The sequence below is a fragment of the Thalassophryne amazonica genome, chromosome 9 (assembly GCF_902500255.1).
Source record: "Thalassophryne amazonica chromosome 9, fThaAma1.1, whole genome shotgun sequence".
In the NCBI taxonomy this organism is placed as follows: domain Eukaryota; kingdom Metazoa; phylum Chordata; class Actinopteri; order Batrachoidiformes; family Batrachoididae; genus Thalassophryne; species Thalassophryne amazonica.
In genome coordinates, this window is record NC_047111.1 from 92541530 (window position 1) to 92556200 (window position 14671).

Sequence of the window (14671 nt, forward strand, 5' to 3'; positions counted from 1 at the left end):
TCTTATCTCAACCCACAAGGACAATAAACTGACAGACATACATATGGACTGAAGCATGCCCCAGCTTTCTCCTCTTACCTCCCTTTCTGCTCCTCCCTCCCTGCGGTAGGCCTCTGCCCTTCCCAAGCTGACAGGCGGCGCGACTTGACAGTTGCAGGCAGCCTTCACCCACTTTGCCTCAATTCGGAAGACAGACTACCTCAAGTTCAGTGCACATAAACAATGTCAAATGTATATGTGTTGTCTTTCATTTTGATGTGTGCCATTATTATGGTCAACAAGTAATAATTGTGGATAAATTGCTGTATCTTGTCCGAGGTAATTGGAGTGTATATATATATATATATATATATATATATATATATATATATATATACGTAGGCGAAAGACGCAACCGACAGGCGTGGATAAACTCATGCATGCGCACGAGGGTTCAAGCTTGTCTGACGCAATCACACGTGATTCAAATCCATATTGGTTTTTGAAAAAAAAATAAGGTCGGTTTCTTTTCTAATAGACCTCGTATATATATAATGTGATTATGGGGTGGACATAGGAAAATTTTAAGCAATTTCTTAAAACTTTATACAACCCCAGTTCCAATGAAGTTGGGACGTTGTGTAAAATGTAAACAAAAGTGAATACACTTATTTGCAAATCCTCTTCAACCTATATTCAATTGAATACACCACAAAGACATGATATTTAATGTTTAAACTGATAAACTTTATTGTTTTTGTGCAAATATTTGCTCATTTTGAAATGGGTGCCTGCAACACGATTCAAAAAAGCTGGGACAGTGGTATGTTTACCACTGTGTTACATCACCTTTCCTTTTAACAACACTCAATAAGCGTTTGGGAACTGAGGACACTAATTGTTGAAGCTTTGTAAGTGGAATTCTTTTCCATTCTTACTTGAAGTACGACTTCATTTGTTCAACACTCGGGGGTCTCCGTTGTCGTATTTTGTGCTTCATAATGCGCCACACATTTTCAATGGGCGACAGGTCTGGACTTCAGGGTCAGTCTAGTACCCACACTCTTTCACTACGAAGCCACGCTGTTGTAACACGTGCAGAATGTGGCTTGGCATTGTCTTGCTGAAATAAGCAGGGACGTCCCTGAAAAAGATGTTGTTGATGGCAGCATGTGTTGCTCCAAAATCTGGATGTACCTTTCAGCATTGATGGTGCCATCACAGATGTGTAAGTTGCCCATTCCATGGGCACTAACACACCACCATACCATCACAGATGCTGGCTTTTGAACTTTGTGCTGGTAACAATCTGTATGGTCTTTTTCCTCTTTTGTCCGGAGGACACGATGTCCATGATTTCCAAAAACAATTTGAAATGTGGACTCATCAGACCACAGCACACGTTTTCACTTTGTGTCTGTCCATTTGAAATGAGGTCAGGCCCAGAGAAGGTGGCGGTGTTTCTGGATGTTGTTGATTTATGGCTTTCGTTTTGCATGGTAGAGTTTTATCTTGCACTTGTAGTTGTAGCGACGAACTGTATTAACTGGTAATGGTTTTCTGAATTGTTCCTGAGCCCACGTGGTAAGATCCTTTATGCAATGATGTCTGTTTTTAATGCAGTGCTGCCTGAGGGATCAAAGGTCACGGGAATTCAATGTTGGTTTTTGGCCTTGCCGCATACGTGTAGAAAGTTCTGCAGATTCTCTGAATCTTCTGGTTATATTATGGAATGTAGATGATGGAATCCCTAAATTCTTTCAATTGAACGTTGAGAGACATTGTTCTTAAACTGTTGGACTATTTTTTCATGCATTTGCTCACAAAGTGGTGAGCCTTTTGGGGATGCTCCTTTTATACCCAATAATGACATTCACCTGTTTCCAATTAAACTGTTCACCTGTCGAATGTTCCAAACAGGTGTTCTTTGAGCAATAATCAAATTTCCCAGTCTTTTGTTGCCACTGTCCCAGCTTTTTTGAAACCTGTTGCAGGCATCCATTTCAAAATGAACAAATATTTTCACAAAAACAATAAAGTTTATCAGTGTGAACATTAAATATCTTGTCTTTGTGGTGTATTCAATTGAATATAGGTTGAAGAGGATTTGTAAATCATTGTATTCTGTTTTTATTTACATTTCACACATCGTCCAAATTTCATTGGAATTGGGGTTGTAAGAGGGCATGTTTAAGGCTTTTGTTGGAAACATGACCTCCAGTTCTTTTGTACAGTCTTATTAAGTACTGTATTTTTAAGCCACTAACATTTTGATTGCACTGTTAGTGCATGTTCTCCTCAGCTGGGTCCATGTCAGCTTGACCGGAGATGTAATTGTCTCCTGTCAGAGGCAAGGCTGTCACAAAGCTAGCAGCATAGCTGTGTGTCCAGGGTAGCTGGCAGAAGGGCTAATGGAGGTTTTTATGGTTGTGTCTCAGCTGGCAGGAAACAATTTGCACGTCATGAGTGGGCCCAGAAGGCAGCGTACCTGCTGGGCTGCACCCTGGAGGAACTCTCCTCCTCCATCTTCAAGCACTGGGCCAAGGGCACCCTGCCCAGAACCAGCAGCATCTGCCAGGCCTCTGACGAAAATGGATCAGCAGATGCAGGTACTCCACAGACGGCGTGTACCAACTCACGGTCACATCCTCGCATGCACAAATACACACATGCTCCTTTGCTTGTCACCTGAGGGAAATTGCATGCTCTGGAGAAACTAAAGCTTATCTTACAATACGGCAGCTTTACAATAGCTGTTGTCAGATAAGTCCAAACCCGACGTCATTACGACCAATTCTGAATCTACTCTTCATTCATTGTCTTTGAAATGGTTATTGTCTCGCATCGATTTTCCACACGTGCACATCTTCCTACTTTGAAGGCCAGGAGGGAGAGAAGTGACCTCTGTTTCACCTTTTTTGTGTCTTTTCCCACACAAGAGCACACATTCTGAGACTTGTGTGCACAAATGCACACAAATGCTTCCTCAGGCAGTCATAAACCCAGTCATTATGTGATAATGGAATGAATTAGGACAGCTTAACAGGTGGTCACAGACATGAGTATGTGCCATTTGATCGGACCAAAATGGCACTGCTTTACAGAGACAATTTTAGGCTCAATTTTGGCCACTTTCAGCTTATTGCGCTCAAATAAGCTCTAATATCCTGCCAGGAAAAAAAAAATAAAATTTAGTGACTCAAATCTGGCTTTTCCATCTGAAAATGTATTTCCTCTAATTATGATTGGTTTATATGTTATTTCCACGTGGTGATTTTTATTGCTATATGGCTATTTCTGATCTGTTATACATCTGGCTGCTTCTCATACCAGGGTCCAAGACTACACCTCTGGAGTGCTTAGAGGCCATGGCCTCTGGACTTTACTCGGAGCTCTTCACTGTCCTCGTCTCTGTAATCAACCGGTTAGTATTGTTGGTACTTGATCTATTTCATTCATTCATTAATTTTTAGCCACTTATCTGGTTTGTGGTTTGCTTGATCTATATTTTGGTTAATTGAATGAAATATTGAATATTATTTTAATTTTACATAAACTTTCAAAATGATATTTGATGTCTTTCTAAATTAGAAGCCTAAAACTGGCAGCCCTAGGGCCAGATGAGGCAACTCAGGACATGGCTCACAAAATGCATTGCCATTTTTTTTTTTTTGTATTCTCATGAAACAGTTCATGTGATATGTTGTGATATGCATGACATTTCTTGCTTAATTTAACACATTTTGATGCACCACACACTTTGCTCTAATCATTCAGAAATGATGGTTTTTTTTTTGGTTACATCCACAGCTTGCTGGATGATGATTATGTTGGTTATATAGAAATTACTGTGCACCACTTTCAGATGTATTACAATGACAGTTTCATGAGAATAATTTGCAATTATTTTTAGTAGTTTTCTTTAGTACAGGTTCTAAGGTGCCACAAATGGGCCATTTGTTTAAAAAAAGGCTTGAAACTTCTTGCACTCAATCTTTAGGTTATAATTAACAATTTAAGGGGTGGAGACCAGTGGAATATACAAATCGAGTAGGCGTGGCATATGATTTTCAAAATGGCCACCAAAAGAAACTGAACGGAAATACATACAGATGATAAATGCATTTTATTTGCAAATCACACAGCTTGAACTTGTAAAAAACATTTCTGATGAATTGCTATGATGTTTAAGTAACATAGGTCGCAGTAACATGAAAACAAATTTTATATTATGTGGCCATTATACAAATGATATACAATGGCATCAATAACCAAAATTTACATTTTCTGTCTGGTTTGTATCCTAAGCACGCTTCATAAAATATGTAACAAAAAAGGTGTTACTGCAAATAATAATATGTTGGAATAGAATAGGCTCATCATCTGTGTGGTCTTACACATAACGAATTGGGGTTATCAAATCAAATCAAATCAATTTTATTTATATAGCTCCAAATCACAACAAACAGTTGCCCCAAGGCGCTTTATATTGTAAGGTAAAAGCCATACAATAATTACAGAAAAACCCCAACGGTCAAAACGACCCCCTATGAGCAAGCACTTGGCGACAGTGGGAAGGAAAAACTCCCTTTTAACAGGAAGAAACCTCCAGCAGAACCAGGCTCAGGGAGGGGCAGTCTTCTGCTGGGACTGGTTGGGGCTGAGGGGAGAGAATCAGGAAAAAGACATGCTGTGGAAGATGGCAGAGATCAATCACTAATGATTAAATGCAGAGTGGTGCATACAGAGCAAAAAGAGGTGAATTAAAAAGAAACACTCAGTGCATCATGGGAACCCCCCAGCAGTCTAAGTCTATAGCAGCATAACTAAGGGATGGTTCGGGGTCACCTGATCCAACCCTAACTATAAGCTTTAGCAAAAAGGAAAGTTTTAAGCTTAATCTTAAAAGTAGAGAGGGTGTCTGTCTCCCTAATCCGAATTGGGAGCTGGTTCCACAGGAGAGGAGCCTGAAAGCTGAAGGCTCTGCCTCCCATTCTACTCTTACAAACCCTAGGAACTACAAGTAAGCCTGCAATCTGAGAGCGAAGCGCTCTATTGGGGTGATATGGTGCTATGAGGTCCCTAAGATAAGATGGGACCTGATTATTCAAAACCTTATAAGTAAGAAGAATAATTTTAAATTCTATTCTGGAATTGACAGGGAGCCAGTGAAGAGAAGCCAGTATGGGTGAAATATGCTCTCTCCTTCTAGTCCCTGTCATTACTCTAGCTGCAGCATTTTGAATTAACTGAAGGCTTTTCAGGGAACTTTTAGGACAACCTGATAATAATGAATTACAATAGTCCAGCCTAGAAGAAATAAATGCATGAATTAGCTTTTCAGTATCACTCTGAGACAAGACCTTTCTAATTTTAGAGATATTGCGCAAATGCAAAAAAGCAGTCCTACATATTTGCTTAATATGCGCACTGAAGGACATATCCTGATCAAAAATGACTCCAAGATTTCTCACAGTATTACTGGAGGTCAGGGTAATGCCATCCAGAGTAAGGATCTGGTTAGACACCATGTTTCTAAGATTTGTGGGGCCAAGTACAATAACTTCAGTTTTATCTGAATTTAAAAGCAGGAAATTAGAGGTCATCCATGTCTTTATGTCTGAAAGACATTCCTGCAGTTCAGCTAATTGGTGTGTGTCCTCTGGCTTCATGGATAGATAAAGCTGGGTATCATCTGCATAACAATGAAAATTTAAGCAATACTTTCTAATAATACTGCCTAAGGGAAGCATGTATAAAGTGAATAAAATCGGTCCTAGCACAGAACCTTGTGGAACTCCATAATTAACCTTAGTCTGTGAAGAAGACTCCCCATTTACATGAACAAATTGTAATCTATTAGATAAATATGATTCAAACCACTGCAGCGCAGTGCCTTTAATACCTAAGGCATGCTGTAATCTCTGTAATAAAATTTTATGGTCAACAGTATCAAAAGCTGCACTGAGGTCTAACAGGACAAGCACAGAGATGAGTCCACTGTCTGAGGCCATAAGAAGATCATTTGTAACCTTCACTAATGCTGTTTCTGTACTATGATGAATTCTGAAACCTGACTGAAACTCTTCAAATAGACCATTCCTCTGCAGATGATCAGTTAGCTGTTTTACAACTACCCTTTCAAGAATTTTTGAGAGAAAAGGAAGGTTGGAGATTGGCCTATAATTAGCTAATCATGTCATAGCTAGTTATCATGTCAATGTATGTAAATGTTTGGTGTTATCAAGTCGTTTCACATATACAGCTGTATGCAAAAGTTTGGGCACCCCTGATAATTTTCATGATTTTCCTTTATAAATCATTGGTTGTCTGGATCAGAAATTTCAGTTAAATATATCATATAGCAGACAAACACTGATATTTGAGAAGTGAAATGAAGTTTCTAGTAATTTTAAACAATTATTTAAACAAAATTAGGCAGGTGCATAAATTTGTGTAATTTTATTGATTTGAATACATTTAGCACTAATTATTGGAACACAGAATTGGTTTGGTAAGCTCATTGACCCTTGACCTCCTTACATAGGTGAATCCAATCATGAGAAAGGGTATTTAAGGTGGCTATTTGCAAATGTTTCCCCTCTTTGCATCTCTTCTAATCAGTGGCAACATGGGATCCTCCATTCAACTCTCAAATGACTTGAAAACAAAGATTTTTCAACATCATAGTTTAGCACATTTGGACAAGCCAGCTTCATTTTGAAATGGGGTGCTGTGGACTAATGAAACTAAAATTGAGTTATTTGTACATAACAAGGGGCGGTATACATGTCAGAAAAAGAACACAGCATTCCAAGAAAAACACTTGCTACCTACAGTAAAATTTGGAGGTGGTTCCATCATGCTGTGTGGCTGTGTGGCCAGTGCAGGTACTGGGAATCTTGTTAAAGTTGAGGGTCACATGGATTCCAGTCAATATCAGCAGATTCTTGAGAACAATGTTCATGAATCAGTGACAAAGTTGAAGTTGCGCTGGGGCTGGATCTTTCAACAAGACAACGACCCTAAACACTGCTCAAAATCGACTAAGGCATTCATGCAGAGGAACAAGTACAACGTTCTGGAATTACAGCTTGGGACTCTGGCGAGGGTGGTTGCATCTCCTCCTCTCTCCTCTATCTCTGCTCCAACCTTCAAAGTCCCTACTTCACCAGGCTGCGAATTCTTCAAACTATATTGGATTAATCATGGAATTGATCAGCTGGTCTCTGAATGCTATTGCCACCATTTTTTCTACAATAAGATCAGGGCTGGAGGACCCTGCGTGCCCGGATGGAACTTACCCTGTGGGCTATGTTCTCGACGCATGGGAGACATGGCAGGTCACATGCTTTGTGCCATTCTCTGTGGAGGACATCAAGGATTTATTCATATTTGGTTTCATAGTAGGAGGGCTGGTACTTATTGGCTTATGTGCTGCCCTGACCTACCGGAAGATTGGAAGATGACGGCCACCAAAACCATGACCCCTCGCTTGTCCGTCATGATTAATGAGTTGAGCAAGGTGATACATTCTCAGACTGCGTTAACCATTGAACTCGGACGCAAAATGGATAACACCTCGGAGCAAATGCACACCTTGCAGAGGAAGATTTCAGACACCGGGGAATATTCATAATTTGAGATCTGGTTTGTTCATGTGAAACTGTAAAAGTGTTTTTCACTGCTCAACCACAAACACGGCAGGCTTATCAGCCTCTGAAGGACAAAATGCCCCGTTGTTTTCCTCCAGAAGAATGTCTACGGCCTTGGTGAACATTCGGCTGGACCTTATCTTCTCTAACTCCCACACAGACAGAACTGACTCACACATGGACAGAGACTGAAAGCATACTCCACCTCCTCCCCCACCCCCGCTCATGCCACTCCCCCCAAGCTGGCGGCAGCGCGACTCATGTTGCTGCGGCCCTCACCCACTTTTCCTCAATTCGGATGATGGACTGCTTCCAGTTTAGAGCACATAAGCAATGTCAAATGTATATGTGCTGTCTTTATTTATTTATTTTGGTGTGTGCCATTATTACAGTAAACAAGTAATAATTGTGGATTAATTGCTGTATCTTGTCTGAGGTAATTGGAGTGTAAACGTAATCTCATTGTTGTTGCACTTGTAATGACAATGACAGTAAATCTCATTCCGATGGCCATCTCAGTCCCCAGACCTGAATATTATTGAAAATCTGTGGTGTGATTTTAAGTGGGCATGCTCGGAAACCAACAAACCTGAAATGTTTTGTCAAGAAGAATGGTCCAAAATACCTTCAACCAGAATCCATATGCATGATTCTACTACTGTATGACAGTCATCAACTGGCTATTCATCAGACAAACAGACTTCGAAGCTAATGTTTTCATTATTGGATTAGCTTTTCAGATGATTTTGAAAACCATCAGTGGACTAATTATCTTCCGATAAATTGTGGTAGGATAATTTTTAGACCGGTAACATTTATAAAGCCTGATATCAAACATTTGAGTGTAGTAGATGGATAGTCCTATCCTCTGCAAACAGAGGAGATCTAGTTTCAGAAGAAACTGCTCTACCCTCTGCAGAGAAAGAAGGAGAGGAAGGGGGGGTGGGGGGAGAGAAAAAAAACCCCTCATTTCTTTTGACCCATACTAGTATGCTGGCAATATCACCCAAGTCATCCAGAGGCATACAGTTTTAACTTATGGTTAAAATTTAACCAAACTAATTTTGGACAAGTTATTTAAATTAACATCACGTCTGAAGTTTTATAAAGTAAAAAATATCAGATATATGTTTTAGTTTTAAAGTAATGCACTAATTTTGAAGGTTTTAGTGTGGACATGCTGTGTCCAGTGCATTATGGGTAAACTCAGTACATTCACGACAGGAGAAATGCATTTGAGACACTCTGATCAGGCTCCACATGGACAACAGCATTAAACTCTTTGTGTATTGTGCATAAAACTCTCGTTAATATATTCTCTGGGTTTATAGACATTGTTATTGTGTTTGTTTTATGTAAAAAATGCCAGAAGAAGCTCAGGTTGCTTCTCCATTATTTTCAATTGGAATCATTGTGAGCTTCCACGCTTCATGTTCTTTAACATCTTGCTTTTTGTCAAACACTGACTGTCCTCTTTGTTCCAGAGTAATATATATAAGATGTCTGAAATTTGGTTTGCGTTTATTAAATTCCACACCACCACTGTTCAAGACAATACATTATTATGTGTTTGCATGCAATATTAGTCTTTCAACATCATTCAAAAATGAAAAGGAAGATTATTACAGTTGCCGTTATTTCTTCAAGAAAGTCAATCTTTGCAATCAGTCAAAGGCAGGGGGGTAAAAATGTAGGGAATGCATTTCTATTATAGCTATAGCACATCGCTTTGTGAGTTTTTTTTTAAAAGAATTTCATCATCAGTCAAAATAAAAATCAAAGGACAGAACTATTCGAAAAAGCTGTTTTTAGCACTCTGGCACCCACCCATATTTTAGAAAATGTTGCCACACCCCTTCAGAAGATCATTTCACTGGTGTCCACCCCTAATTATTTTCTATATACCCTGTGCTACATGTGTGCCACATTTCATGCTTTCTTCATAATCCGAACAGTATTTTTGCTTAGAACCTGTACTTCTTGGGTTTTATAATTTAAAACTCTGAAGTATTATTTTCCTTTTCTTTTTTTCCTGATTGTGAAAAACACCATGTTTTTCTAATTGAGATTTATAGCATTCATCTTTAAAATAATATGATTGTCTTGGCCAAAAACTCTGACATGTAAAATTGGTGATATGAATGAACTATATCGCATGAATAGGGTAACTAGTGTTTCTTCTCACAGTGTGTGTCTGGTAGGCATATTTAATGAAATGCTTTGGCAGTTTACTAAAAAAGCCTCAAAATTAGTACAAGTTCAGAATTTGTAAACAAGAGGCCAACACAAATGTTAAATCCTGTGAGTTTTCTGACATTGGACCCCATCTGACGATCTGTGATGTATGGTCTAAAATGTAACGCAAGTACATTTGATGTGCCAATATAATCTGATAACAAAGCAATGTGCCAAGGGGCTGTATTTAGTCACTTAGTTAGTCATGGGTGTGCTTTGGGCATGACATGGAATTAATTCATGAGACTGTCATCTGTCATCTTGTGCCCTAGTGCCTGTTACATTGCTATTTCGATGGTGGACTTGGAAGTGAGAGGTTTTCTGGTGCAGAAACAGATTTGTGCTGAATGTCATGAGTCGATGAATTACAGGAGAAGCAGTCACCCACCACAGCTACCTGAGATGAAGCATTTGAGCACCTCATTCTGCAAAATCTCCTCTAGTGAACCATCACCTCCATATTCCACCATGTGCAGCAGAACCCCACCTGCCCAAACACCACTGCACCTTCACACTTTTGCCTGCCCCGTCCCAGAGGAGGAAGAAAACAGTGCAATCATATGCTTTAAACACGAGTTGTTAAAGTTTTATATTGTTCCATTTGGATGTACTTTTATTTCATTGCTAGTTTTTGTTTTGACATCAGTTTCCTGTTAGTATGATGCATTAATATGAAGTGTGTACGTCTGTCATAAACCTGACTCGTACAAATAGCAGAAATACATTAAACATCAGAGGGAGTTTTTCCTTACCACTGTCACCTGTGTGCTTGCCCTTGGGGTTGGTGAGGTTAGGCCTTACTTGTGTGAAGCACCTTCAGGCAACTTTGTTGTGATTTGGCGCTGTATAAATAAAAATAAACTGAAATTGAATCTTGACTTCGGACCAGGTTTTTATTGGTTTATGGTGCACAATAGCGATGCACTAGTGCTGCACCTGATCACACCTCAAGACCAACCCCACATGGGTGCACAGATGAATGCAATTATATGACATGAAAATAACACAGGCGATAGTTGGGCACCAGCAGTGGTACTGTGCTTTGCACTGGATGGGAGATGGGTCTACTTATATTGAGATTTGTTTTTTAGTGATATTGTGGTTATATGCACCCATCATCATATTCATTTTGTCCAAACTGCATAACACACATCAGTTTTTCCGCCATAAAATCAGCTAGTCCAGGCAGTCTTAAGGACATGCTTGGTTGACGGTGCGCTTTTTAGTCTTGCGATTGCTTGACAGAGCCTTGCCACTGGCCTTGGGTAATTTCAGAATTTAAAGGTTTGAACAGTACTTTTGCAGAACAGTATCAGTCTGGATATTTTTTTGAAGTATTGCTCATCTTTTGATAATTTTAAGTTTGTGTTCTGGCTTTGCACTGAGGCTAAATTTTGCGGGTCATGTGAAGGATAAAGTCGGGCATCTAGCTGTAGGTTGCCGCTCAGGGTTCTGCTGTGAATGAAATCAGTAATTGTTGTCTACAGCACAGTAATGCACAGATGTACATTTGTTTGCTTCAGGGCCTTGAAATCCAGCCAACACTCTCTGTGCTCTCTGCACATCGTGGACACACCGGGCTTCCAAAACCCAAGGCTCGCTAAGCGTGAGTGCGGCGCAACTTTCGAGGACCTTTGCCACAACTATGCTCAAGAACGTCTGCAGGCGGTCTTTTATCAGCGTACCTTCGTTCAGGAGCTAGACAGATACAAGGAGGTAAGGTCATCTGAAGCATTACACGCTGTGCATACATCCTCATTGCCAATTTCTCCTCCTCTCTGCTTCTGTTTTTGACTTGCTGCACGTATCAGCTCCAATACTCTATGTGTTCTCACATCAGATGCACATTTCCTTCTCACCTGTCATGAGTTGTGACAAGCCAAAAGTTGTTCACGTGGTTGGCGTCCTCATTAACGATGCCAGTGTTCACCTCTGCTGCCAGGATCAAAGTGAAGTCGCTCCAAACTGCCTTTGGGAGACACTTCCAGCTGCATAGCAAGAGGGCTGCTCTCCCATCAAGAAGCTATTCTTCCTCTAACCTTTTAAGAGCTCTGTGCAACAGTTTTGGGCAATAATAACAACACAAACATCCCTTCAAATTTCACATTTGAAATATCTCAAAGATTATAAATTTTCTCATTTATTGTTTTGTCCATATGTACATGTATTCATGGATTTCGCTGAATGCAAACATTGTCTTCTAGACACAGGATGTGGGGCATTATGTCATATTTGGATCTTTTACCAATTTTGCATCTGTGACTGTGCATGTGCATCTTCTTCAGAACACAAGATATATGTGTTACCCACTCGTATGAATAACAAAGACAAGCTGATTTCTTCATGTGTGTTCTGTGCATGACACTGGATACTAATATGGAGGAATGTAAAGCATTTACCACCATCTGCTAGACAGGCAAAACACTCACATAGGAACCAGATGTGTGTACACATGCATTTCTTCTCTCATCTCATCTCATCTCATCTGTAAGGTCTCACAGAGTAAACAGTACTTTTCCCATTTACTTTGTTTTCCAGGGTATATGTCAGGGATTTTAACTAGTTTGGAGGCTCCTGTGACCTATACCGCAGTTTGACATATATACAGAAAAATCATATACTCATTATTATCAATAATAATTGTAGTAACTATTTATACAGGGCTTTTTCCATTGACTGCATATATATACTGGACAAAGTCTGTGCAGTGTTGCCGACCGAATGGTCCCCCCTAAAAATCGGTCCACCCTGCCTTCACTGCACCTTCAGCGACAGATATCTGAAGCTTTTGTATAACAATCGTTTCCACATAAATTCAGCATTATTTCATAATTAAAAGACGGAGGACCGATCAGAGCGCCACAGCAGCACGTCTGATTCTGACCTTTTACTTTGTCATCTGATAGTTAATAATCACAGTATTCCCTTTGATCACTTTGGGTGTAGAGAGTCAGACTCAGGGATTCCGTCTCAGACGTGCTGCTGTCGCGCTCTGATCGCTCTTTCGTCTTTTATTATGAAATAATGCCTGAATTTATGTGGTAATGATTGTTGTACAGATGCTTCAGATATCGGTCGCTGAAAGAGATGATGACTGGAGTGCAGTTTTAGGCAGAAACAAGGCGATAATCGCATGTGCAGTGAAGGTAGGACAGACCGATTTTTATAGGGGACCGTTCAGTCGGTTACACCAGAACAGCCGCAATGACACCCTTGTTTGTGCGTCACCATGTTGAGAGCCCTGACCACACTAATTCACAATGAAATCATTAATGCATAAATGGTCAGATCTTGGGTGGCCCATTGTGTGATGAAAAAAATCCTGAACACACCCCACTCTTAGACTCCGAACTACCAGCTAACAGGCTAACATTGGTTCAGGTGTTTATTAAATCATATTCTTGGGGACTGCGCTGTGGTTCTCCTAATGATTTACTTTGGTGTGGACAGTAGAAGTTATGAGCTGTTTATTTTATCAGTAATCGTACATTCGAACAGAATCAGCATTTTAACATTTCTGGTTTTGGGGTCCACCCCAAAGCTAATGTCCCCGAATTGGTTACAACAATAACATATACAAATATATATATATATATATATATATATATATATATATATATATATATATATATATATATATATATATATATATATATATATATACGAGGGCTGTCCATAAAGTATAGGTCCTTTTTATTTTTTTCAAAAACTATATGGATTTCATTCATATGTTTTTACGTCAGACATGCTTGAACCCTCGTGCGCATGCGTGAGTTTTTCCACACCTGTCGGTGACGTCATTCGCCTGTGAGCACTCCTTGTGGGAGGAGTCGTCCAGCCCCTCGTCGGAATTCCTTTGTCTGAGAAGTTGCTGAGAGACTGGCGCTTTGTTTGATCAAAATGTTTTCTAAACCTGTGAGACACATCAAAGTGGACATGGTTCGAAAAATTAAGCTGGTTTTCAGTGAAACTTTTAACGGCTGATGAGAGATTTTGAGGTGACACTGTCGCTTTAAGGGCTTCCCACGGTGCGAGACGTCGCGCTGCGCTCTCAGGCGGCGTCATCAGTCTGTTTCAAGCTGAAAACCTCCACATTTCAGGCTCTATTGATCCAGGACGTCGTGAGAGAACAGAGAAGTTTCAGAAGAAGTCGGTTTCAGCATTTTATCCGGATATTCCACTGTTAAAGGAGATTTTTTTTAATGAAAGACGTGCGGACAGGTCCGCGCGTCGGGACGCAGCCGGCGCGGAGCGGCGGCACAGGAAAAACACCTCCGTGTTGATAACCATTTGTAAAATCCAGGCGGCTTTTGATGGCTTTCAGTGGAGTGAGTATATGAGAAATTGTTTAACAGCTGGACATGTTCCAACTTGTCCTTAAGGCTTCTAGCAGAGGTGTTTTTCCTGTGGCGGAGCGTCACGGCGGCTGCGTCCCGACGCGCGGACCCGTCCGCACGTCTTTCATTAAAAAAATCTCCTTTAACAGTGGAATATCCGGATAAAATGCTGAAACCGACTTCTTCTGAAACTTCTCTGTTCTCTCACGACGTCCTGGATCAATAGAGCCTGAAATGTGGAGGTTTTCAGCTTGAAACAGGCTGATGACGCCGCCTGAGAGCGCTGTGCGACGTCTCGCACTGTGGGAAGTCCTTAAAGCGACAGTGTCACCTCAAAATCTCTCATCAGCCGTTAAAATTTTCACTGAAAACCAGCTTAATTTTTCGAACCATGTCCACTTCGATGTGTCTCACAGGTTTAGAAAAAAGTTTGATCAAACAAAGCGCCAGTCTCTCAGCAACTTC

General features: G+C 40.3%; 1 protein-coding gene across 1 annotated transcript in view; it reads left to right on the top strand.

The window, feature by feature from the left end:
- LOC117517662 (unconventional myosin-XVIIIa-like) overlaps positions 1-14671 on the top strand; it is a 218386-nt gene that overhangs the window by 82169 nt on the left and 121546 nt on the right. The window contains 3 exon segments of the mRNA XM_034178771.1: positions 2418-2588; positions 3313-3403; positions 11393-11585. Coding sequence (XP_034034662.1) covers positions 2418-2588; positions 3313-3403; positions 11393-11585 — 455 coding nt within the window.